Source organism: Bacillus rossius, chromosome 1, assembly GCF_032445375.1.
Source record: "Bacillus rossius redtenbacheri isolate Brsri chromosome 1, Brsri_v3, whole genome shotgun sequence".
NCBI classification, from domain to species: Eukaryota; Metazoa; Arthropoda; class Insecta; order Phasmatodea; family Bacillidae; genus Bacillus; species Bacillus rossius.
The window spans coordinates 287766683-287790800 of NC_086330.1; the positions used below are offsets into that span (position 1 = coordinate 287766683).

At 40.4% G+C, this 24118-nt stretch overlaps 1 protein-coding gene across 5 annotated transcripts in view; it reads left to right on the forward strand.

The window, feature by feature from the left end:
* LOC134527701 (phosphatidylinositol 4-kinase alpha) overlaps nt 1–24118 on the forward strand; it is a 213168-nt gene that overhangs the window by 42156 nt on the left and 146894 nt on the right. Inside the window, exon 1 of one of the 5 annotated variants that reach the window (XM_063360608.1) lies at nt 14475–16376. The exons of the other annotated variants lie outside the window; for them this stretch is intronic. Coding sequence (XP_063216678.1) covers nt 16325–16376 — 52 coding nt within the window. The 5' untranslated portion in view covers nt 14475–16324. Of the gene's footprint in view, nt 1–14474; nt 16377–24118 lie in introns of those variants that run through there. 5 annotated transcript variants of the gene reach the window in all.

Sequence of the window (24118 nt, forward strand, 5' to 3'; positions counted from 1 at the left end):
CTCCCGTCTGTCTCGTCCGCCGCCTCCGTCTCTCTCTGCCGCGTCCCTGCTCCGTCACGTCTCGTTCCCGTCTCTTCCGCCCCGCCCGCCGCCTCCGTCTCTTCCTGCCCCGTCTCCGCCTCGTCCGCCGCCTCCGTCTCTTCCTGCCGCGTCCCTGCTCCGTCACGTCTCGTTTCCGTCTCTTCCGCCCCGTCCGCCGCCTCCGTCTCTTCCTGCCCCGTCTCCGCCTCGTCCGCCGCCTCCATCTCTTCCTGCCCCGTCTCCGCCTCGTCCGCCGCCTCCGTCTCTTCCTGTGCCAAGCGCACATCGTCCCGGTGATATTTCGCGGCCCGGCCTGAGGGTAACTTTATCACGACCGCCGTGGGCCCCGCCTTGACCACCGCCACCGGGCCAAACCACTTTGGCGCCAGGCCGGCGCAGAAGTTGCGTCGGCCGGAGGAGAGGGGGTGGAGCCTCGCGTAAACCAGCTGGCCTGGTTTCAGTTCAGGGGGCGGGCGGTTCGTCTCGGGTGTGCGTTGTGCTTGGTAAGCTGCCTGGTTACGTCGCGCCCTATCGTGCGTCTCGGCCAATCGCCTCAGGCGTCCTTCGGGGCTCTCTACGTCCGGGTCCGTTTGTTGTTGCCGCACGTGATATTCCCTGGGGAGGGTGAGGTTCCGCCCCTGGACCATGGTGGCTGGTGTTTCGCCGGTTGCCGCGTTCACCCGTCGCCGGATGCAGTACAGAACGTCCGGGATGTGCGTGTCCCATTGGGCGTGGTCATCCGCGAGCCTCAACCGCAGTTGAACCTTCACCTCTTGGTTGCGTCGTTCCGTGGGGTTCGCGCGGGGGTGGTACACGGGGGTGGTGTGTAGGATTACCCGCCATTTTCTCCCCAGCTGCGCCCACCGGCGCCCGACAAATTGGGTGGCATTGTCCGACAACAGGACCCGGGGGTACCCCCACCTAGGAAAAAACTCCGTTTCCAGGCTGCGTGCAATGGTGCCGGCGCGGATGTTCGCCAGGGGGTAGGCCTCCACCCAACGCGTGTAGCAGTCTGTCACCACCAACAAAAATCTTTTCCCTCGGGGCGTGCGGGGATATGGTCCCATTAGGTCTATGGCGACTGTATGGAATGGCTCGGTGGGCTGCCTGGGTACCTGCTGGGCTGTCCCGTCGGTGCGGCGCGCCTTGTGCCTCTGGCAATGTTTACATCTCCTCACGCAGTCCCGTACAAACTTGTTTACCCCTGGCCAGTAGAACTGTTCCCGCAGATCGCGTCGCGTCTGGTCTGCGCCGGGGTGTCCGGCTAGCCTGTTCACGTGATACATGTCAAACACCTCCCGGCGGGTGGCGGCTGGCGCGAACGTCCGCCATTGGCCAGCTGTCCCCTTAGGTCGCGCCTGCAGTGTCCCGTCCAATACACGGTAGCCTTCACATTCTCCGCTCCCGCAACGGCGCACGATCTCCTGTGTGTCTGTGTCCGTGAGTTGGGCCGCTCGCACGTAGGCGTCTAAGTCATCAAGCTCCGCGCCTGGCGGTAATGTCGGTGTGACGTTAAGGTTTAGGGCACACAATGCGGCTTGGGTTGTCGGGGTGCGCGGGGTCCTGGGTATGCGCCCGCTGGGTGGTGGCAAAAGCTCCTCCCACTCCGCATCGTCACAGGCTGTGACGGTGACGTCCGGATCTCGCGACAGCTCGTCCGCTAGTTCGTTCTGTTTTCCGGTACATGCTCGACTTCGAAATCTAAGGCCTGTAGAAGCATGGCCCAACGCGTCAGCTTCGAACGTCGCCCCTGCATCGTGGCCAGCCATTTGAGACATTGGCTGTCAGTTCTCAGTACGAATTTCTGCCCCTCCAGGTGTGGGCGGTAGCGTCTGAGGGCCCAAACTACGCCTAGACACTCACGCTCGTTCACGCTATACCGCTGCTCGACGTCGCCGAACTTGGCGCTTGCATATTCAATCACCCGAGGCTCGCCGTCGTCGCCGAGTTGTAACAGGATGGCCCCGATGCCCTTCTCGCTCGCGTCTGTTTGTACGATCAGGGGTCTGCCTGGGTCCATCCGCGCGAGTAAGTGGCACTGTTGAAATCTGCGTTTTAGCTCGTCAAAAGCGTTCTGGGCTTCCACGGTCCACCTGAACGGACGTTTGGGTGACAGCTGTTCTGTCATCGGCGCCGCTACTACCGAGAACTCTGGGACGAAGGCTCGCAGCCAGTTAGCTAGCCCCAAGAACTTTTGCAGTTGCTTGCGCGTGCGTGGGGGCTCCTTGTTGATAATTACACTCAGCTGTTTTTCCGTGGGTCGGTTTCCGTCCGCGTTAACCACTAAGCCCAGGAAATCTAGTTCTGTGGTCCCCAGGTGGCATTTTTCGCGATTGCATGTCAGACCATGGCTCGCCAGGCGTTCCAAGACTAATGCTAAATGATGCGCATGTTCTTCCCACGTCTGAGACCAAACAATTATGTCGTCCAGATACGCGGCCGCAAACTTGCCCGAGTAGTTGTCTAAGACCCGTGTCATCATCCCTTGGAAGGTAGCGGGGGCGTCCTGTAGGCCGAATGGCATCGCGCAAAACTGAAATCTCCGCCCGTCTGGGGCTGTGAACGCCGTCTTGGGTCGGTCCGCCGGACGTATCGGCACCTGCCAATACCCAGATTTTAGGTCGAGGGAAGAAAATATCTTGGCGTTACCCAGGCCTGAAAGTGTGTCGGCTATGTTCAGCAGGGGGGGTGGGGCATTAATTGTCACTCTATTGATAGGTTTGAAATTGACACAGAAGCGTAGTTTCCCGTCTTTTTTTTCTGCCAACACGACCTGGAAATTATACGGACTTTCGCTAGGCTCAATTATCCCGTCATGCAACATGTCCTGAACCTGGTCTAGGATGGTCTGTTTACCAACGTGGCCGTAGCTACCGGGTGGGATAAACATTGGCTCGTGAGGATGGGTCGGGATGGCATGCTCAGCTATGGTGGTACGTTTCAGCGGGTCCGCGGACGCAAACACATTACACTGATGATCGAGGACCTGCTGGATGGTAGCACGAAACTCGGGGGGAACTCCGTGCTGGAACTCGTCGAGACTGACCTGGTTTACTGCTGGTGGAGTAGGCTTACCCAGCCCGTGGATGGTCCGCCGCCCCTGGGTGCCGACGTGGACGCAGCCGGCCCGGATGTCGATGGCTGCGTGCTGCTCGTAGAGCCAGGGTAGCCCCAGAATGACGTCATCACGTAACTGCTCCACCACCAGCGCCGTCGTGACGGACCGTTGGTCCCGCACGTCCACCTCCAGCGTCGCGACGCCCTGGGTGTAGCAGGCGTCCCCCGTGGTAGCCAGCTGGAGTTGGCCCGGGTGGTACTCGAAGTTGTCACGGCCAATCACGCGTGCCGCCACACAGTTGTGGCTGGCGGCGGTGTCAACAAGCGCGTGGACTGCGCGCCCGTTGACAACCACCGGAATGCGCAACAGGTCGGCCTCCGCCGCTCCCACGTGACCCAGGAGAGGCCCCGCCGCCGTAGGTCTGTTGTTGTTAGGTGAGGCGGGGGAGGTGGGCTGTCTTAGCGCGCCGCCCCCTGCCGTCCGTTTCCCGACGGCTGCTGCGCCGCGAAGTCAGGCCGGAACTTGTTCCTCACCGGGCAGTTCTCGTGCCAATGGAACGTGCCTGGTGGACACGTGTGGCACTGAGGTGGTGGGCTGCCGCCGGTAGTCCGTCTCCGCCATGTCAGCTGCGCGTGGCCGCTCGGTCCGGGTTCGTCGCGCCTAGCTTGGTCTCGGGTGGGCGCCGTGTAGGGCACCAGCGCCTTGGTGTCGGCGGGCGTCGTGTCTTCCTGCTTGGTGCTCAGGGTGGCGTGGATCCTGGTCGGTCTGACAGCTCGTAGGTCCTGCTCTAAGACGCGCGCCTGTTGGACGAACTCCTCTGCCGGACGCCGCGTCATCGGGCGTAAATACGGGCGAAATTCCGGGCGCATCAGCTCAACTACCCGCTCCAGCACTCCGGTAGGTTCTTCTCCGGGAAACAGCCGCTTGTACAGACGTATTTTTTTCATGATAAACGCCTCCGCCGCCTCCGTCGCGCCTTGCTCGAGACAATACAGCTCCGTCCGCACTCTCATCTCTGTCTTCACGTCCGCGAATCTGGCCTCGAACAATCTCGCGAACTCGGTCCACGGCATGTCATACTCCTGGACGATCTGCCACCACGTCTTGGCGTCGCCTTTGAGCGCGGTGCTCACCCTGTTCGCCCACTCACACTCCGGCACTCCGTAGCGATTCAGGCGTTCCCGACACGCGTGTACAAATCTCCGCGGATCGTCGCTGGTTCTGCCCGCAAATTCCGGTAGCTCCACGTGTCCTATGAGAGGTACCCTGCTCCGTGGTGTGTCGGCGGCGTCTCTCACCGGGCTGCGGCCTGACGGGCCCGCTATTCTCACGTGGTGGCACCACTGGCACGTGTACCACCCGTCTTGAAAGGAGATTATTTCGGACTTCGCGAAACACGCCGTGTGCTTGAACGCGCGACAGTTCCGGCACCAGCCTCCCTCCCGCGTCTTGCCCTCACACTCCGCATCCGTGCACTTCCCGTGTCCCGCCTCAAACTGATCCGCCCGTTCTGCCTGCTCGTGGTTCGGCTGCGCTTCATACTGTCCTACGCACACGCACGTGTCCGTCCACGAAGAAATCGCCGTCCCGCTCACCTGGCGCGGTCGCGCGCACATAACACAATATAAGCTATTCTTTTGAAACAACTCACTTGCCTTAATCGCGCCCGGATTTTTGTCAAGTCCGTGGTTGTCCGACATGGTCGTGTGGTGGTGAGGCCGGTCGATTGCCCCTCTTCCCTTCGCTACGCGACGCGACGCGGATGGCGGTACACACACACACTGACCTGGCCCGGCTGCTGTTGTCGCGAGGAATGCGGCCACCTGGCTGCTCGCAGCGAATTCCTGGAAGCGCGCGCCCGGCTGGTCACGTGGCCGGCGCGCCAGAGTCCCGCTATGCGCTCCGCGCGAACAATAGTTCCAGCGCGAACTTTAGTTCCGCGCGCTCCGCGTAACAACCGCCTATCTCACACGCTCGTACAGGTCTGGTTTTCGCGGAAGATGTAACTCGCCCCACGCTCTTGGGCGCCATTTGAGGGCTGATCGCGCATTGCCGGTGATTTTGAGATGTTAACTATGGGCGCCACCACGTGGAAGGGCACGTGGACCCGGCGGAGTCTCTCACTCAGGGCGTGACGTAGCCCAAGTGGGGACGAGTTACCAGCCCTTTCTATCCTAGCTACCCAGACCTGGCCCGCTCTAGGCGTCGGGCACGCCACACTCCTAGACTCACTCACCACGTGATTAAATAAGTACTCACTTTATATTTATTCTCCAGATTTAATTTCACTAACACGTCTCTCTACACGCCCGTTACACGTTACACATTACACGGTTAAAAAGCCTGAGGCACGAATCGGTTTAGGTGAAGGCATGGTCCACACACGTGGCCATGCTGCAAAGTATACTTATTACACGGTGATGAAAAAACTCGACTGAGACAATTAATTAATTAAACAGCCCGCTGGCCGAGAGCTGCCCCGAGGATGACGAGCGAAAGAGATTCAGAAATACTTAACGAGACAGAATTACTTGGTCAGTGCAGAACAAAGGTTGAAGTCCCCGGGGTGCTGGCGCGTCTGCTCTCGGTCAGTGATGAAGATCGACTGGGCTGAGCTCATCGCTCGCAGGTGGCAACATGGCGCCCTTCGCGCCAACACAATTACCGTTACTATATTCTACGATTCCGTGCCCCGGCGAAAGTTGAGTAAATTACAGATAAACATTAAAAATATATAAAAATTACTGACAATGGAAAGTTCGTTACTATTTACTTATTTAATGACAATTTATGTAAAAGCATTCCTACCCTCGTCCAAGTCCGTGCCTGTTCGGGTCCGCCCGGGCAACGTCTATAGTTATTTAAGGTAACCTATTTAAATTAAAGAAAACACAAGTAAATTGCACAACACTGGGGCAAAGACGGATGAAAACAACAAAAAGGCTTACAATTAATATTAACATAGCAATTTTAGGGATCGCCGCACTGCTTCTAAGCGCCCTCTTGTGGTAGTTCGTGGCGCGCAATTCAAACACACGACTACGTACATGGCGGTACAAATGCCGGGGAAGGGGAGAGGAATGTTGAGGAAACGGAGACTGACTAGGCTCATGGGGCGTAGCCCCGGCTGACGTCAATGTATGTTTTTGTTTTTTATAATCGCGTATTTTCATGTTTTATGTTCTTATCTTAAAAGATATATTATAATAAAGCCGCTCTAATGAGAGTTAATTGTTTCTTGGTTAACAAAAGCTGTTAATTATCAAATATTTTTAATTGTTTATATTCTATTTATTTTTATTTACGCGACGTCATACTGTACGCGTACGAAATACGACTCGATTCGATGCTGTTACATAACATAGCATGTGCCATGTCATGCGGTATCAGAAGTAACGAGTAACGATACGAAAGTAACGAGTAACGATACGAAAGTAACGAGTACTAATTGTTATAGTAACGAATACATACGGGTACACATTTTTTCGTTACTTTTACACCTCTATTTCAGATGAAAACGAACGGATGATTTAATTTGGCCAACTTCAGTACGCTAAACTTGCACCACTAAATGTATGATTTGTCTCTATGTAAAATATTGATCAGAAAAAAAATTTGAAGACTAAAGTGATTATCAACAAATGTAAAAAACCGCGTACTAAAATATTTGTATGTAGTAGTTTTCAGCATTTAAAATATTTTAATTTTATCTTTGCAAGTTCACTACGATCCCGTCAACGACCTAGATATTTTCTAGGTTGTTGGTTTCCGTGATGCGCTTCCCGGGAAATTTTGTTTTGTTAGGTTGGATACTCTTCATGAACAGGCAACACACGATGAATGTCGAGCAATGATGAACGTAGGCGAACGTGACGTGATCTAACAAAACAAAATAACTGCGTCGATAAGTAGTGTGAACATTCTTTTCTAAAAATTAAACGGTAACTTGAGTAAATCGTAAACACTAAATTTACAAAATTACTTATTCTATACTATCATGCATGATATTTGGTTAAGGAATGTTTTATAAATTAAGGTTAGGATTCGGATTTTATTCCTTCAACAAGCCTTGTCAGAAGCTATTGTTTACGGTAATTGTGTTAATGTTGGTTATTTTCAAAAACAATAATTTGAGGAATGTGTGTTCAAGCCGTTTTGTTGCATTCTATAGTGGATTTTCGCCCGATAATGGCAATTTCGCAAATATAGCATTTATAACAACAATTAGTAAAAAATCGCATCTAACCTCAAAATTCGCAAAAAAATCGCATCTATCGCAAATTGCGCATTTTTCCGGCCCCTATCAATGGCCAAAAATTGTGTCATACATTAATGATTTTAGGCTGGTTATTAACCATTATTATTGAAAAAAAAATCAAGGTTTTAGAGGGGACCATAGCCCATCCTGCCCCTTCCTGTCTAAGCTCTTGATTTCAACTCTAGCAAAAACTGGTAGCGTGTGTTCATGTAGTGTACAGTTTTGAATTAACTGTTTATATGTATAGTCCATTGATAAGTTATATTTGTGGTTGCGTTTGTCAGAGGACGCAATTTTATTTTTTTTGATATGAAGGGGGGGTTAGTATAAAGTTAAATTCAAGTTTGTGGGGTTGCAACCCTTTACCCATGGCCGCCATCTTGGAAAAAGAGGTTAAAATGGTTTTTACGGTTTATCTGCCAAACTAGAGGTCTCACGAGAAATATTATTCAATATTTTTTGTTACAAATAATATTATCTACAACTTTTGTCCAGTAACTTTTAGTCGTAGAACCATAAATAAAAACGTTATAAACGAAAATCCATAAAAATTTTGAGAAAAAAAAATTTATTTGTCGATATAACTTTTTTTGTAATCATTTTACAAAAAAAATCAGACAATATTTATAGATGGTGTTTTAAGGAACAATTTTTATTATAAACATTTTTAAATTTATTTATAAGCTAAGGTTTTAGAGCGCTGCAAAACAAATACTAGTCTTCAGTATTCATAACTATAGATAAATATTAGTGGTGCACCGATGCGGATACCGATGAATCATAATCAGCGATTATGGGTACTTTCCGATCAATCGTAATCAGCGATTATCTTAAAGATTACTTTGCAGATTATCTACGTCCCGGCGTAATTAAGTAGGTTTTTACCATGTAATATTTTGTTACACATTTTAGGATGAAATACGGTAATATTTGTATATATTTCAAAATTCATCTAACTCCGTCATATCATGATTACAGATATTTCGTTAAGTTTAATAAATCTCATTGCCTCGAACAATAAAAAGTACATTTTTCCTACACGTTTATTTACGTTTCGTCTTTTGTTCTGTCTTTTGTTTAGTGGCCTTGTACATTACCTACAGCCAGAGACGTAAAATAGATGGCACGCAATCAAAATACCACAAGCAGTTGCAGTGGATTCTATGACAATTGATCTTTTTGAGTCGTAATAGCGGTTCAAAATCGTGGTCCCGGTACCTTTCAGAATTTATCACTGCGTTTTAAAAACTCGTTATGGGCGTCTTTAGTAACATTATCCATTGTGTTATTTGTATGTGACGTGAAAAGTGAAAAAGTATTTATAATTTTATATATTCAGTCAACATAAATAAAATCACATGTACTAGAATTGGTTTTGAGTCATTTTTATATAATTATAGTGAGATGGCGAGTAGGGAGAAAAAAAATGAAGTGTGGAAACATTTTTCTATAAACTCAAGTGAACAAAATAAAGCAACATGTTTACATTGTTAAACGGTAATTTCTCCTGGTGGTGGTGGTAGTGGACTGACCAATCAGCAGGGATATACTACTATTAGCCTATGGAACCACATCAAGTGAATGCATCCTGATAAATTAGTGGAGAAGTGTGCTATTGTAACCACAGATGATAGTGATACAGATGGGGTTCCAAGAAAAGTAATGAAATTGGCTCAAACAAAAATAGCAGATATCATGGAAAAGAAAATACTGTATGATGTGTATGACCCAAGAGCATTAGAACTAACACAGTTTATAGCTGAAATTATTTGTGAAGATATGCAACCTTATGTGATAGTCGATAATAATGCTAGTTTTCCGCAACAAAAACTTACCCATTGTAAATTACAATTATTAGACTGTAGTTCAAGTTGTTTACAATAACAAATATAAATAGAAGTTAATTTAATTTACACTTTGCAATGACTTAATAGTGTATTTTATATATTTTTATACTGTTATTATAACTGTATTCTCAATTTTACCTAATCTTGTTATTAAATTCACATGGGAATAAAAATTTTTGTGTGCATTATTACACTTAAAAAAATTTGTTCATTATAATCGGTAACTGAATCTGTATCTGCCGATTATTGCTCTCATAATCGGTAAAGTCATATCGGTGCACCACTAATAAATATAAATATTAATGATTTGCCATAATTTTTAATCATCATGTTATTTTTTTATGATAATCTTTTTAATTATTGATAATGCAATATTGTTATTAATTAATTATTGACTCTTCCCCACCACCTATGAGGTAGAGTCTGGAGGTGCATTTTTTTTTACGTAGTATCTCCAGTGGGCATAATCCACGGTGATTTTCTAAATCACAACTACTCTGTCCTTGGTCTTTTTGATGGACCAGGCTGCGGCTCAGCATCTGGTTGGCATTCTATATTAAATGCTTGAGGGAGAACCGGAGAAGGAAGTGGCGTCAATGTCGGCGGTTCATCTTCAAAATCATTTTCTTCAATTAATTTCGAGAGCTCCATTATGTTGCTGCAAGTCTCCCCAGAAGAATGGAAGCACACTGCAGAGCATTTCAGGCCTGCTTTTCGACATCCACACATCGCTCCACAGTTTCCTTTGCATCTGTAGAAAATTAATTTTAGAAGCTCAGGGGATGCTGGAGGTTTAGAGCTCTGGACTGGCATCAATATTTTTCCACATTTTTTCCAGCCCCAGTCTTTAGGATTGTTATAATTACCATGCCATGACTGGACCTGATGGTAGACTTGGAAGCTGTGAAAGCGAGCTGTATCTTGTGTTGGAGGAAGTGAAGATAAATTAAATGTACTCTTTGTCACTGACTTGGCGAATTGTTTATATCTTAGGCTGTTAAGAGAATTATCATCTTTATTACCACCATATAAAGAGATAAAAAAAAAAAACGTTCTCCAATGACAGTGAGCAAAGCAGGGTCAGCTGTTCTTGTTGAGGAACAACGCCGTTCCACTTGCTAACTCTAGATGTTTCTCCAGGGTTTTCAGAAATTTAAGTTTACCCATATTGTAAGCAGCTGAAGTTGTGTCACATCCTGAAAAAGCATGGAGAAACAGCAAGTTATCCGCAATGACGTCTCCGTACATAAAACCTGATGGACAATATAATTGTTCTGCTGTTCTTCCTTTTGATGGTTTAAAAAAAAAATACTTTAAATTGTTTCTACAATCTACCAAGTGCTGTGAGCAAGATAAGTATGTCAATGTCTTCAGCTACAACAGTACTGAGTCAAATAATTGAGATTATTTTATTTTTGGCTAAAGGTTTGTTACAAATGAAACAATCACTCATGATGGAATAATACAAAAAGCACGCTTAAAAACAAAAAGTTTATAGGTAATTAAAAAATTCTGAATAATTCTCACTGAACTGAAAACTGTGTTCACTTAACTTAAAATCATGTCCAAAAACATTAAAAATAGTTTTCACAGTTAAAAACGTCTTTCAAATATGAAAACACAATAAAATATGTCTGCACGTAGCGAAATATGTAGACAAATGAAAAATGAAAGTCAGGCAGATGTTCTTTTATTCCCAAACGGTCACTTGGGTATTTTCTATCCGCACATTATTCTCGGTTATGAGAGACAATGATTTAAATTATTTAAAAAATCAATAATTCCAAAGTTTTGTGATGGAGTTTCAAATCGATAATTAATAAATAACAATATTGCATTATCAATAATTAAAAAGATTATCATAAAACAAATAACAAGATGATTAAAAATTATGGCAAATCATTAATATTTATGTATAGTTTTTAGTTATGAATACTGAAGAATAGTATTCGTTTCACAGCGCTGTAAAACCTTAGCTAATAAATAAATTTAAAATGTTTATAATAAAAAATGTTCCTTTAAACACCATCTATAAAAATGGTCTGATGTATATATTTTTTTTGTAAAATGATTAGAATAAAGTTATATCGAAAAATAGATTTTTTTCTCAAATTTTTATGGATTTTATCTTATAACTTTTTTATTTATGGTACAACGACTAATAGTTGATGAACAAAAGTTGTAGATAATTTTATTTGCAACAAAAAATATTGAATAATATTTCTTGTGAGACCTTAGTTTGGCAGATAAACCGTAAAAACTAAAAACCATTAGAACTTCTTTTTCCAAGATGTCGGATGTGGGACAAGGGTTGCAACCCCACAAACTTGGATTTAACTTTACACTAACCCCACTTTCATATCTAAACAATAAAATTGCGTCCTCTGACAAACGCACGCTAAGCCAAAAAAAATTTAACATTTCAATGGACTAGTAATATTTCTACAAAATCTGAAACTTCAAGGTCAATGAAGTTCATTCACGTAAGAAAGATCTTTAAATGAGGGAATTGAGAAACTCAACTAAATGTAAATGCAAAAGAAACATGTTACAGTAAAACCTTTTTGTTGCGATCTCATTTATTGCGACCACCTCTCTATTACAACCCGATTTCAAGGAACCGTGAAAAAATTGCCGAAAATCCGAAGAAAATCGGACAGAAAATAAGTTTCTTGTGGTGAGTAGCGTGTTACTGCATTTCTCTTGCCGAGTGCTGTACTGCCGTAGGCAGCGCATATCTAAAAATAGATACCACTTCCTGTCGACCGCTGTCAGCGCTTAACAACCACCATTCCACCCGGCAGGGGGCAGATAAAGGTTTTTGTGGCAACGTGTTTATGTTTAGCTTTTTGCGACTGTCTAGTGTTGTACGCAGTTAAGGCAAAGCTACCTGCTGGATTTCTCTTGATTTTGATTACTATTGGTTGACAATACACAGCTACTGACTGGATGCACGCCCGCCTCGACTTGTTTTAGCTGCCGCAGCGATGCTTATTTTGACAGCTCAAGCAATTATCTTTTCCCGTGGGTTGATAGAAAAAGGTCGCTTCACCGAGCATAAAAAAAAAAAAAGCTACGCCACTTATTTCCCACGCAGGAAACACACTGGCTGCCGTCTGTCTCCCCCGCATTTATCTTTCTTCTAAAATTTCACGTCTCACCTCTCACGCGAGCAATAACAAAGTGACCACGCATTGGGCCGTTTTATGCTTTGTTTGGTGACAGCAGCTTGATTTTAATCGGTATATTCCTTTTCATAGGATCCTTGCTATTAAAATACATTTATATTTAAGTTTGAAAGCTTGTAAATTCTTTGCCAGAGATGACTGAACTCGAACTTGGTGTGAAAAGTGACATATTTTGACCCCTCCCTCACCGCTTCAGTACCCCATTCATAATAGCCCAATTTTATGGGAGAAGGGAGGGTGAAATGAGCATTTTCTCACTGAAGGTTTTTCAAAGGAGGGCGAAGTTGGGGTGTTATAAGGGAGGACACTAGATGGTTTGTGTGTCTGGGAGGGATGAGCTAGCCTTGAAGAATGTTAACGAGGGGAGGGAGGGGTGTGCTTATGCGTTATTAAGCCGCTGCCGCCAGCCAGCCAGCCAGGCGAGCTTCGTGTGCGCCCACTCGCGTTGCAGATCCTACAGCTGCCATATTTTTAAAGGAAATGTCCCATTATTTTTTTGTTATTCTTACATTAACATTATTGGAAGTATTAAAGCCGACACAAAAATACGCTGTGTGTTAAAATTAACAGGTTTTAATGATCTTTCATTTGTTTATTTTTTTAAATTTTTTTTCTGATTTTTACATTTTGGTCAAAATGTCCAATTTTTTGATGGTTCCCGAGAATCTATTCGTAAAATCACTGCTTCGTTAAATCTGGGGTTCGTGACATCGGGGTTCTAATGTATCTAACTACGGCAAGCAGAAAACGTACATGTAAACTAACTATTAAAAATAAACTGTATTTATACATATTTTCTTTAGAGGTGGCCTGCAGGGCGACGGACTTGTCATGAAGGTTGAAGTGGGTTTAAGCAAAGCCGTCTAGCATTGTGAGTGACAGCATCCTGCCATTGTACGGCTGGTTTCTTAGCGAGTAGCAGTTTGGATAAAGGGGTGGGGGGAAGAAATGAACTGAAAACTTTGGAAAACATATATTACAACCCCCCCTCTAATACGACCCTATTCCTGGGAACCGTGAGGGGTCGTTTCAGAGAGGTTTGACTGTATTACCATTTGATATTGAATACTAGTGATGGCCCGATATTCGATATTCAATATCGGAGATCGGTAATATCGGCACATTTTTCAATATTGGACATCGGTAAATACTTGCGATATTTTGATAACTGATGTTTGTTCTCGCCAATAATACTTATCACATAACCTTAACCATAATTCCAAGCTTATTTTCCGCGGGCGTAATTTATTTTTCGCCACGTCACCATAATACCTAGTAATTCCAAGCATATTTTCCACTGAAACAATTTCAAGCCTATTTCTTCTTTCTGATACTGCAATGCATCCCGACGGTACAATTCTTCCATGTGTACACAAATCCCAGTCATTAGTGCATATTTATTCGTTTCAGATATTCGCAAAATGTTTTCGCTTGATGAATTTTCGAAGTTCACTAAGTTTACATAAATTGAAAACATAAACGAAAATAATAACGGTATTTATATAATTCAATAAGTGGTGTAGCCATAAGTAAACATGAAGAAGAATAAATTTGCTGCTTGATATAACAAGCATTTTCTTTCTGTGTCGTTTCATTGTCGCCAACTCCTTTTCTATTCAAAGACGTTATGTAAGTTTTACAAAAGCTAAAATATGAAACGTGTTTTAAGTAGGGCAAGTTGCTGCAAAGGTATTATGTTGGCTATATTGAGTGCATTGCAAATAACATAAATAAAGATATGTGGTTTTATGAACTCTGCAGTACGTTGCAAAGTTGTATTGAAATTACTTTTCACGAATTTTAACGTGTTTTCGCACCAATAAATGGAGTGATACACTTGAACAATGGTCACAAATTTGCTAATTGAAGACCTTCCTTTCTAGCGTGTCGTTTACCATGATGAAATTTTACAAAGGGTACAAAAGTTTGATGTTTTTCGGACAGTTTTTTTCGTAGATTACAGTTGAGACACTGGACTAAGTACATGCAGTGACTCGTGAATTTGAATTTAGAGAGCTTATTTGTAAGCCATTATGATAATTTCATTATTAGCTTTCATTTAATGTGAATTTACAATATTTTACAATTAATAAAAATAATATACATTCACATAAGTATGTTTTATTAATATTTAAAATTATGCAATAATTGTCTCTAACATTACTCCAGAACCACAATTTTATAGAATCAGTGTTAGAAATGAGATAGGCCTATTATCGGAATATCGGGTATCAGGTATCGGATCGGTAAATTTGGAAATATCGGAATCTGTATCGGTATCGGGTTTTTGGATATCGGGCCATCACTATTGAATACAACAGTGTAACAGCAAAATGGATAGTTATGATAATTGATAAACGATGCCAGTGTATTCCCTTGCACAACGAAAGTCAAAAATGTTCGTTCAGTTTGATTACCAAGAGGTGATGTCACCATCACGGCGGATAATTCCAGTAAGTCGTTTAGGCATAGATGACACTAAACAGCTCAATGTTTCGGTAGGAATTTTTCCCCATTACTGGTGCAGATAATCATCCAATTGTCGTATATAGCGGTGATGACGCTGGCTGTCGTCCTCGTAAGAACTCTCCAAATATTCTCTATAGGAGATAGATCTGGACTTGTGGCTGGTCACTCTAACACATGGACATGTTTCATATGTAGCCATGTTTGTGTTATCTTCGTTGTATGTAGCAGTGCGTTATCTTGTTGGAAAATATATCATTTTCTGCCAAACAATCGCTGCACTGATGGGCGTAGATTCATGACAAGAACACATATATAGTCAAGAGCCTTTATCGTACCCATACTAAAATACAAATTGCCAACCTTGTTTGCTGCTATGCAACCTCACACCTTCACAGAGCTTGGTTTAAGAAAAACATGCTTTTGATAGGATGGATCGTTTGCTTCGTCTGTCTTCCTAATAATCTTTCAATCAATATTTCCATATGAAACCTGAAAAATGGATTCATGTGTCCACAGTACCTTGTTCCACTGAGGTGGAGTCAAGCTGAGGTGAGATTTGGCCCATGCAACAAGCCGACGTTTATTCAATGAAGTGAGAAATGGCTTACGTCTCGCTTTGTAGAATGCTTAGCCACACCTTCTGATATATTGACACTTAGATGCTTTGGAAATGGTCTTTCCAAAACTTTGTCTTGCTCATTTGACTATGTCTGTGACTGCCAAGTGCCTATTGTGATGAATATGTTAATGAAATACGAAATAGGCTTACTTCCCGATCCGTCAATGTGTTCTTCCGACCGGAGGCTTTCCCGGACAGCTATTTCCATTTAAAGTGAAACGTTTTACAATACTATACACTGTAAATTGTGTCAAGCGGAACATTCTGCCAATTTGGCGCTGTTAAATACCATTTTGGTGATGATGTATGATTTAATTGCGTACCCCAAGATCCATAGCTTGTCCCCTTGCCACTCTTCCACTTAGCACTGATAAAAATCACAAATTGCTTGCCCTTATATTCTGCTTCCTTTCTCTGACGTCACTGCCTCATAATTGTGCGCGAAACTGCTGGAATATTCTCGTTCTTTCTACTGAACTAACTCTGTTGTGAATCGTTGGGATTCAAAATGTACCTTTTAGACAAATTTTCCATCATTTCTTTGTTTTTTCAGTTGTGACACTTGTACATTGTCTACAACTACATATAACTATGCATTTTAAAATGTTTTGATGACCTCACATTTTTGTTATTACAGGAACCTTAGTGATCCAACTTCATTGATGTTGACGTTGTATTTAGTTTAATGATATTATTTACAAATCACTTAAAACATGGTTTTCGTACAACCCCTTTATTAAATATTTTTTTTGTGAAGTGTGCAGGTAGGTGTTATACTGAAACCTCCACCATAAAAGATGTTAAAGTTGAGCATTGTCATACAAGAGTGCCCAATGTGTGTGTGTTACAGGAAGTAGTTATGATATGACAACTGTATGCTCAGCATTAACGTCTCTCATCAACATGAAAAATAAAGGTTGGATGTTTGTGATTGTTATTCTTCCCCTGTTTAGCGTTTTTGTGAGGACATCACATTTGCTAACAGCGCATGGCTCCAGGGTGTGCAGTTGTCATATGTACGTATCCCTTGTTCCTCTGCGTTCTAACAGGATTTGTTGCTAATGTTTCTACAAAGCCAACGTGTTCTTCAGCCCGTAAAATGTGATGTTTTGATTGTACGATGTAGTGTGTTGCAGTTGAAAAAGTATCGTCAAAACCTGTAAAGTACAGGATAATGGACTAGCTTAGTTACGAAACAGTATCGGTACTTTTCACACAATGTGGTATTTTAAAATCTTAAAAATGGTATTAATTTAAATTTTATAATCATAAATTCATGTTTTATTTGATTTGCTATTATAATTTTTACTAACAATTAATCAAACATAAAGGATAGAATTGTTTTGTATTGATTGGAAGCATTATAAAATATCTATGTTTAGTTATTGGCCTGATCACAATCAACAAATGTATAATTTAAAAGTTTGATCACACAAATAAATTCTCGTTTTATTTTTCAGACTGTTAGTGTTGGATATGTAATGTTAAATGGAAATTATAATAGTGCAAACTGTGAATTGTGCAGGAGAAGTTAGTTTTTCTTTTTATGTTTGTTAGCTGAAATGTGTTTTGATATTAATGTGTGTTGTAAATATCTGTTTTCTTGGCAGATAGTGATGACTGATGATACAGGCAAAGAATGTTAAGGGTAAAAGGGAAAACAGGGTAAACTCAGGGAAATTGACTGAAGTATGAGAGTGTAAACACTGGATGTTGTACAGAATAAGCATTAATGATTGGCAGTGTGGGTAGTGAAGTGATGAGTATACCTAGTTGCTTTGAGGTTGATTGGAGATGTGTTTAAAGCTTTGCTTAGCTTGGTCTTTAAGTGTTTGACATCTTCTCTTATTAGGTCTTATTCTTACACACTACTCATAAATTCTAAAATAAATTGTTGTTGATTCATTTTAGGTTCAGTTATGTAACAAAACAAAAAACTTTTTTGCTATCACAAATCAGTCTGGCTGATAGCTCATTTTGTAAACAGGGTCTGTTTCAATCCTTTCAATTTACATCTGAAATCAATAATGGGTTGCATCCTCTTTTTCTCAAATCCGAATCTCAAATTCAATTTTTTTAAGTGTGTGTTGAATGCAAATCTAGATCAAAAATTGGCCAGGAATAAAATAATATTTGAAAAAGAATCTTGAATTGCAAAAAAATTCAACTGATTAATTTTTTTAAATAAAAAAAAATTAAGCTTTTAGGATACAAACGATTACATTTTCTGTCAGTAATGTTCCTGAAGTGCCAAACAAATATTCCCAGAGCATTGTACTGGTGGCATAATACAAAAACCTATTTTATAGATTTTGTAGATATAAATAATGTAGTACTTGTCAACTACACATGTGTTAGTGTTTGAATTTATGAAAATTTCTTCCTGAAATATTTTTCTTCAAACATTTTTTTCTCAAATATAAAATATTTTGAACACCTAAGATTTTATAGTATTTAAGTATATTGCTGGCCCCTCCCTAGTCAAAACCTTTAGCGTGTCAGTGCACACCTGTAGCATTGAATATATATAACTTATAGAAGTCGCGAGGGGATAGGATTTATTATTCCAATTTTCGGATCCAAAACTGAGGTAGTTGTTAGCTCCGCCGCTAGACAGCTCTTCTTTCCACAAGAGGGTACTCGTAGTTACCAGCTTCCACGCCAGAGCGCTGTAGCGTCGCTTTTTTCAAGGTCGTGCGCGTAATTCTCTGTTTCACTCTATCGAGAGGGGGTGCCTTTTGTTGAAATCCGAGCGCTTAGATACGGGCGGGCGCAACTGAATTGGAGGAGTACGGCCACCGAAAAAAAAAAAGTGCGGTTAAAAGATGCCAACATCAAAAATTAAGTTTTAATGACTTGATGTAAGTTTTTGGACATACGCCATTGCTAAGAACTTTTTCTGTTCAAGAAAAAATAATAAATAAAATAAATAAATAAAAATAAAAATAAAAATACTCAAAAAAATATACAAAAAACACACAAAATTAAGCAAACAATTGCTGTTGTCAACAAGGATATGAACACCACAAAATATTCCGAAACAGGAATATGGTCAGCAAACAAAGAAAAAACAAAGAAAAATGTACTAAGAGAACGAAAAAATCCCCACAAATGATGACAACACAAAAATATTGAAACCCAAAATAATTCAGCACAACAGTTGAAGCGAGACAAAAAACATGACAAAACGAAAAAACAAACAAATACAATAGTTTTACCTGTTTAGGTAAAACTATTGTATTTGTTTGTTTTTTCGTTTTGTCATGTTTTTTGTCTCGCTTCAACTGTTGTGCTGAATTATTTTGGGTTTCAATATTTTTGTGTTGTCATCATTTGTGGGGATTTTTTCGTTCTCTTAGTACATTTTTCTTTGTTTTTTCTTTGTTTGCTGACCATATTCCTGTTTCGGATTATTTTGTGGTGTTCATATCCTTGTTGACAACAGCAATTGTTTGCTTAATTTTGTGTGTTTTTTGTATATTTTTTTGATTATTTTTATTTTTATTTTTATTTATTTATTTTATTTTATATTTTTTCTTCAACAGAAATGTTCTTAGCAATGGCGTATGTCCAAAAACTTACATCAAGTCATGCACTCCCATTGCACAAATCTTTTAAAGTTAAGTTTTAATAATAAGAAAACTACAGAAATTTCTTAAAGCGTATCAGAATGGAATGTACAGTATAGTGTACATTCCCACTGACATTCGTAGTTCAGAATTTATAAAATGTTGTGTTAACGGAGTGGCGCATTGAGTAAAATGGCAAAACATAATTTGGAATAATTCTTGACAACGTTGAATGATTTTGGTAGCTATGAAACAACTATGGCTGCGATGACTGTTCAAACGCGTGCACGTGTTGTTATTAGTAACTGAAACTAATGGTATGATGTCATACTTTGTTGCTATGCAGTTTATAATTTTTTTAACATAAGATGAAGCATTTTTACATAATGTTTTGGTTGTTTCGTAATTCAAAATAAATAATCTTAAACGTTATATGGTGAATATTCCCAGTAGCGAATGACCACAAAAAAAATCAATTTTGCCAACATAGATCTGAAAAGTTAACGATTTACTATGTTAAGTTGCTTATAAATAACGCACATTTCCCGGATCTCCAAAGAAAATAAGAGTGTTTGTTATAGCATTGAGTTCCCACTCTTTATATTCCTTGCTTTGAGGTTAGATACACAAGTTAAGCCCGGGCTACATTCGCAATAGCAAGCAAACAGCACAGACGCACAGAAGTTCAACATACACTATTAGATATGAGCTGCCACATTGGCAAATAGCACGCGCACAGAAAAATAGCACAGGATCGGCGCACAGAAAGTTCATTAACTTTTAACTTTTAGGTTATTTTCTGTGCGCGACCATGGTGGTAGCCAATCAGCAAACAGTTTAAGTACTACTCGAGTGGGCTTATAAAAGAACAATTGTCACGAAAGTATTGGTGCTCTTGACTTGAGCAGTTTGTTATTGTTTTCAAACACGCGATAACATAAAAATGGAAGGCACATTTGATAGCTTTTTGATAGCTGTAATAGAAAGTAAAAATATTTTGTATGACAGGGGATCCGCAGGATAGAAAAATGAAGAAGCTAAATTAAATGCTTGGAACTCTGTGTCTGAATGTGTTAAAGAAGCCGGATTTGAAATAAACAGTGATATATATTATTGAATGCTATTGTGTTTTGTACGTAAACTTTGAAATATTTAAAATATTTCTGGGTTTAACGAAAACCGTACCACAATAACAACACACGAATCTAAACAAACGTCACGTATGCCAACTTCAGTGACCAAAATTGTGAACGGGAGTTTTACATTTAAAAAACTTTTTTGAATGCTTCCGGTATTATTTTGTGTTGTGTTGTGCGTGAATGTAGCATCAAGCTCTGTGCTATCTCTGTGCGTGTGTGCTATCTGTGTGCTGTTTGCGTGCTATTGCGAATGTATCCCGGCCTTTATGCTCGTAAAAACGATGCGCAAGTATTTTGAATACAAATATATTTTCTTTTAATAACCGAAAGGTAAATATTATTTCCATGAAATATAATACAATTCTTTAAACAGAGACCACATATAAGAGCTATTTTTTGTTTATTATTCCATCTGGCGTGATAAATATTATATTTTAAAAACTGTTTGTGGATTTTTAATATAAAATAAATATTTATTTATGACATCAATTTAAGTTGTTCAAAAAATTCACTTTGGTATGAATTAAACCAAATTCATGTTATCCAGGGCACAAAATTAGAAACTACCAAAAAAGATTATTTACATTGCTGTTTTGTATATCTGTGCACGGACTTAGTAAGTGACATAATTTATAATTCCTCATTTTAGCAACCCATTTTAACACAAGAGAAAAATGATTTTATACTAAAAAATTATTTTAAACCATTAATTAGCAGGAAACATGTATGAATAATCTATTTAAATTTGCATTTGAACAGTGAATATTATTTTGCAATAATAAATATTTTTATCATCGTATATTACTGATGAAAAGTTTGTATTTCCATCTAATCAGAAGTATTATGACACAGTTAATTAAATTGCTTTACATGTTTTTATTCACATGAAAATCATTAAAAATTGGTTGGGAAGTTATATAAATATACAAAAACAAATCATTATACATACAATTTTATTATCTTAGTGGATTTAAATTAATGGTGTCCCAGTGACTACTGCGAAGAAAAAAGTCTTGCGAAAGGTTTCCTCGTAATTGAAATTCGTCAAAAAAAAACTATCTCTCATTTTTGGTGACATTTCTGACAAGTGGTACGATGAAATTTGAGACTGGCAAATGAATGTTGTGAAGCAATAAACAAAATATCACATTCGTGAACTACAAATGCATAATTGTTTTTATTTTATAATAAAAGTGTATCTAATAACCCGTGGCTTTGCTCACGTAATTTCCGGGTATTGCTGATATTCTACCATTTTAAGAAAATATGTATTAAATTTAAAAGATTTTTGAAGAATTATACACAAAGAACTGTCAAGTATAGAACATATTTAATAAATAAAAATATTTTTACGACTTATTTTTAATTGGTTTAGCGTAAGTCTATTTTAACTTTTATTTAAAATTAAGTACCTACCTTATTTTCTATCTCCCGGTTTAGTGACTTTGAGAATATATTTTTCCTTGATGAAAACTTAACTCTTTTCCATCTGACGAAGAAGCCAATTAAAAAATAAACTAAGGCTCGCGCACTTATTGTATGTTAAGACTGCCATCGTTTTAAATTACTGTAATTTTTTTAGTTATAGTCATGCTTAGTATAATAACATAATATGCCTTATTACGCATACATTTCAGTATTCATGAAACCAATGCATTTTTATTTGAAATGTAGAGCAGTTACCAAATTTCTTATCTCGCATATTGATCTTTTGGTATGGCTAGTATTACTTAAACTAAATTTTTGAATTTTCACTGATGCACTGTTTTCCCTTTTCTATGTGATTTAGAAAATATAGCAATATACGTAAACCAATTAAACCAAAATCATCCTGAATTTTTATTACCGAAAAAAGTTAATTACAAAAAATTTTAATGTGCGTATTTTAATATTGAATTTATATATATATCTTGCCAATACTGATTTAGTGGGTTACATTTTTATTTTTATTTTTAAAAATAATATCTACCCCTTTTACTACTTAATAGATAACGTTGAATAAGAGAAGGTTGTTTAAGGTATGTTGATTTTCCTTGCCAATATCTAAAAGTAAATTTGTACAAACGCGAAATATAGTTTAAATAAGTAGTTTACTTTTAAAATAAAACCATATTTTGAACGTAACACTGACGATTGGCCCAATACAAAGTTTTAATAGCTAATTTTCACTTCACTCGGGTACAGAATCCCATCATTCAGTGATTTCCGTGGCTAGCTTCTTTTGGGATTTCATCATTCTCAAACGACGGTAAGGGAAGCTCCTCTTCAAGGTCGCCTAACGATGCTGATAAGACCTGCCGGGTAATTTGAATCGTTGGTCTGGGATTTTCGAGGGGGGGGGGGGGGGTGAAGGATGATGTCACGACTGGGCTGGTTAACCTAGTTCTGCCAAATACCGCCAGGGGCGTATACGGCCGATACCCAGCGATGAAAGCGATCGCAGCGGCGGAGCTTGGAACTACAACAATTCTGAGAAACCGGACAGAAAATTTAACCTGGGCTCGCGACTTCTATACATTATATATATTCAATGCCTGTAGTCTCTAATGAAATGCACACTACTGTGTGTTAAAAGGTTTTTATTGCGATGCTCTTATTTTGTGCCCTGTTTTCAATCCATTGCTGTCCTATAGTCATCTTAACTCATTTAGCCCTCCAGTCCTGCAGGGAATGACAATTTTGTGTGTTAGATTGGACAGTCTGTTAAATGCCAGCATACTCTCATCCAATCTACATCAGCCCTACCTCAAACAAGAAACAAGTATACCAGTGTTTCTTGTTACCTTACAAACCCTTGTACGTGAAAGGAATTATGATCTTCAGACCTCTTTTTTGTGACTCAAATAGCTTGAACTGCAATTGAATAAATTTTTCGTATGTTTTAATAATGATTGGTTAAAGGGAATTTGAAGTAAAGCTATTTTCCATTATTCGAGTGAGTTTATATTGCATCTAAATAGGCCTGTGCGAAGCTTCACTTAAAGAATTGTAATACTACGGTTTTTACAGGTTCACTGCAACTATTTTGATGCTCATTTTTTTTTTTTTTTTGTTCCCGGACTTTCGGCAGTATTTTGTTTGGCGTCTTCACGAGCTTCAGCGGCCTCGGACGTTGCCATAACGACACATGAAATCAACAACATTCGGTCGTGGTTCGAAACAATAACATTATAATTGGTCGCTTGTAATAATGACGCCTAGCATCTACGTTTGGATTGGCCGGCTAATACCGACAATGTGAAATTTAAAAGATTAAGAAAGAAAGTGCTTCTGACGCCGGGAATATGGCGTGATTCAGCAATAATTCCCGTGTGGAATTTGGACGTTTGAAGCAGATCAGCGTCGTGTTTAACTACAAAGGTGTAGTTAAACGTGAAAACGAATCACTACGAACGCCAGCAAATGAAGGCAGTGCGCGGCGACGACTTTGCCGCAAATTATAAGGTTGAGAAATTCCCTTGTACCATGACTCAGGTATGGCTGGCTGCACCATCATTTAGAGACGTTTGCGCCGTGAGTTGATAACTCCGTCCCAGTAAACAATATAAAAATCACGCACGTAATTAGCATTGATGTGTTTCCAGTAATTTTATTAGATACAACGAACTATTTCATCAAACTTTCGCACACAAGTCCAGTAGTCCTAGGCTTCCGAATCTCATGTCTGACTAGCTGGAGGCAAATAATAAATAAACTTTTGAAAATTAATGAACATGTGCCCAACGTAACCAAACATAGATTTGGACACAATTTGTTTTCTTTTGGACATATTCGAGAAATCTGTGTTGATGTATATTATTCTTGTCGAGTATTCTTTAAAAATAAATGTTATTATTATTTTATTGTGGTACTAATTATCACTAGGTTATGTTAATCATAACACAAGGTGCCCAATCACGTTAAATATTTGTTTTTATTGTATGCTCATGATAGTACAGAACAATTTGGTT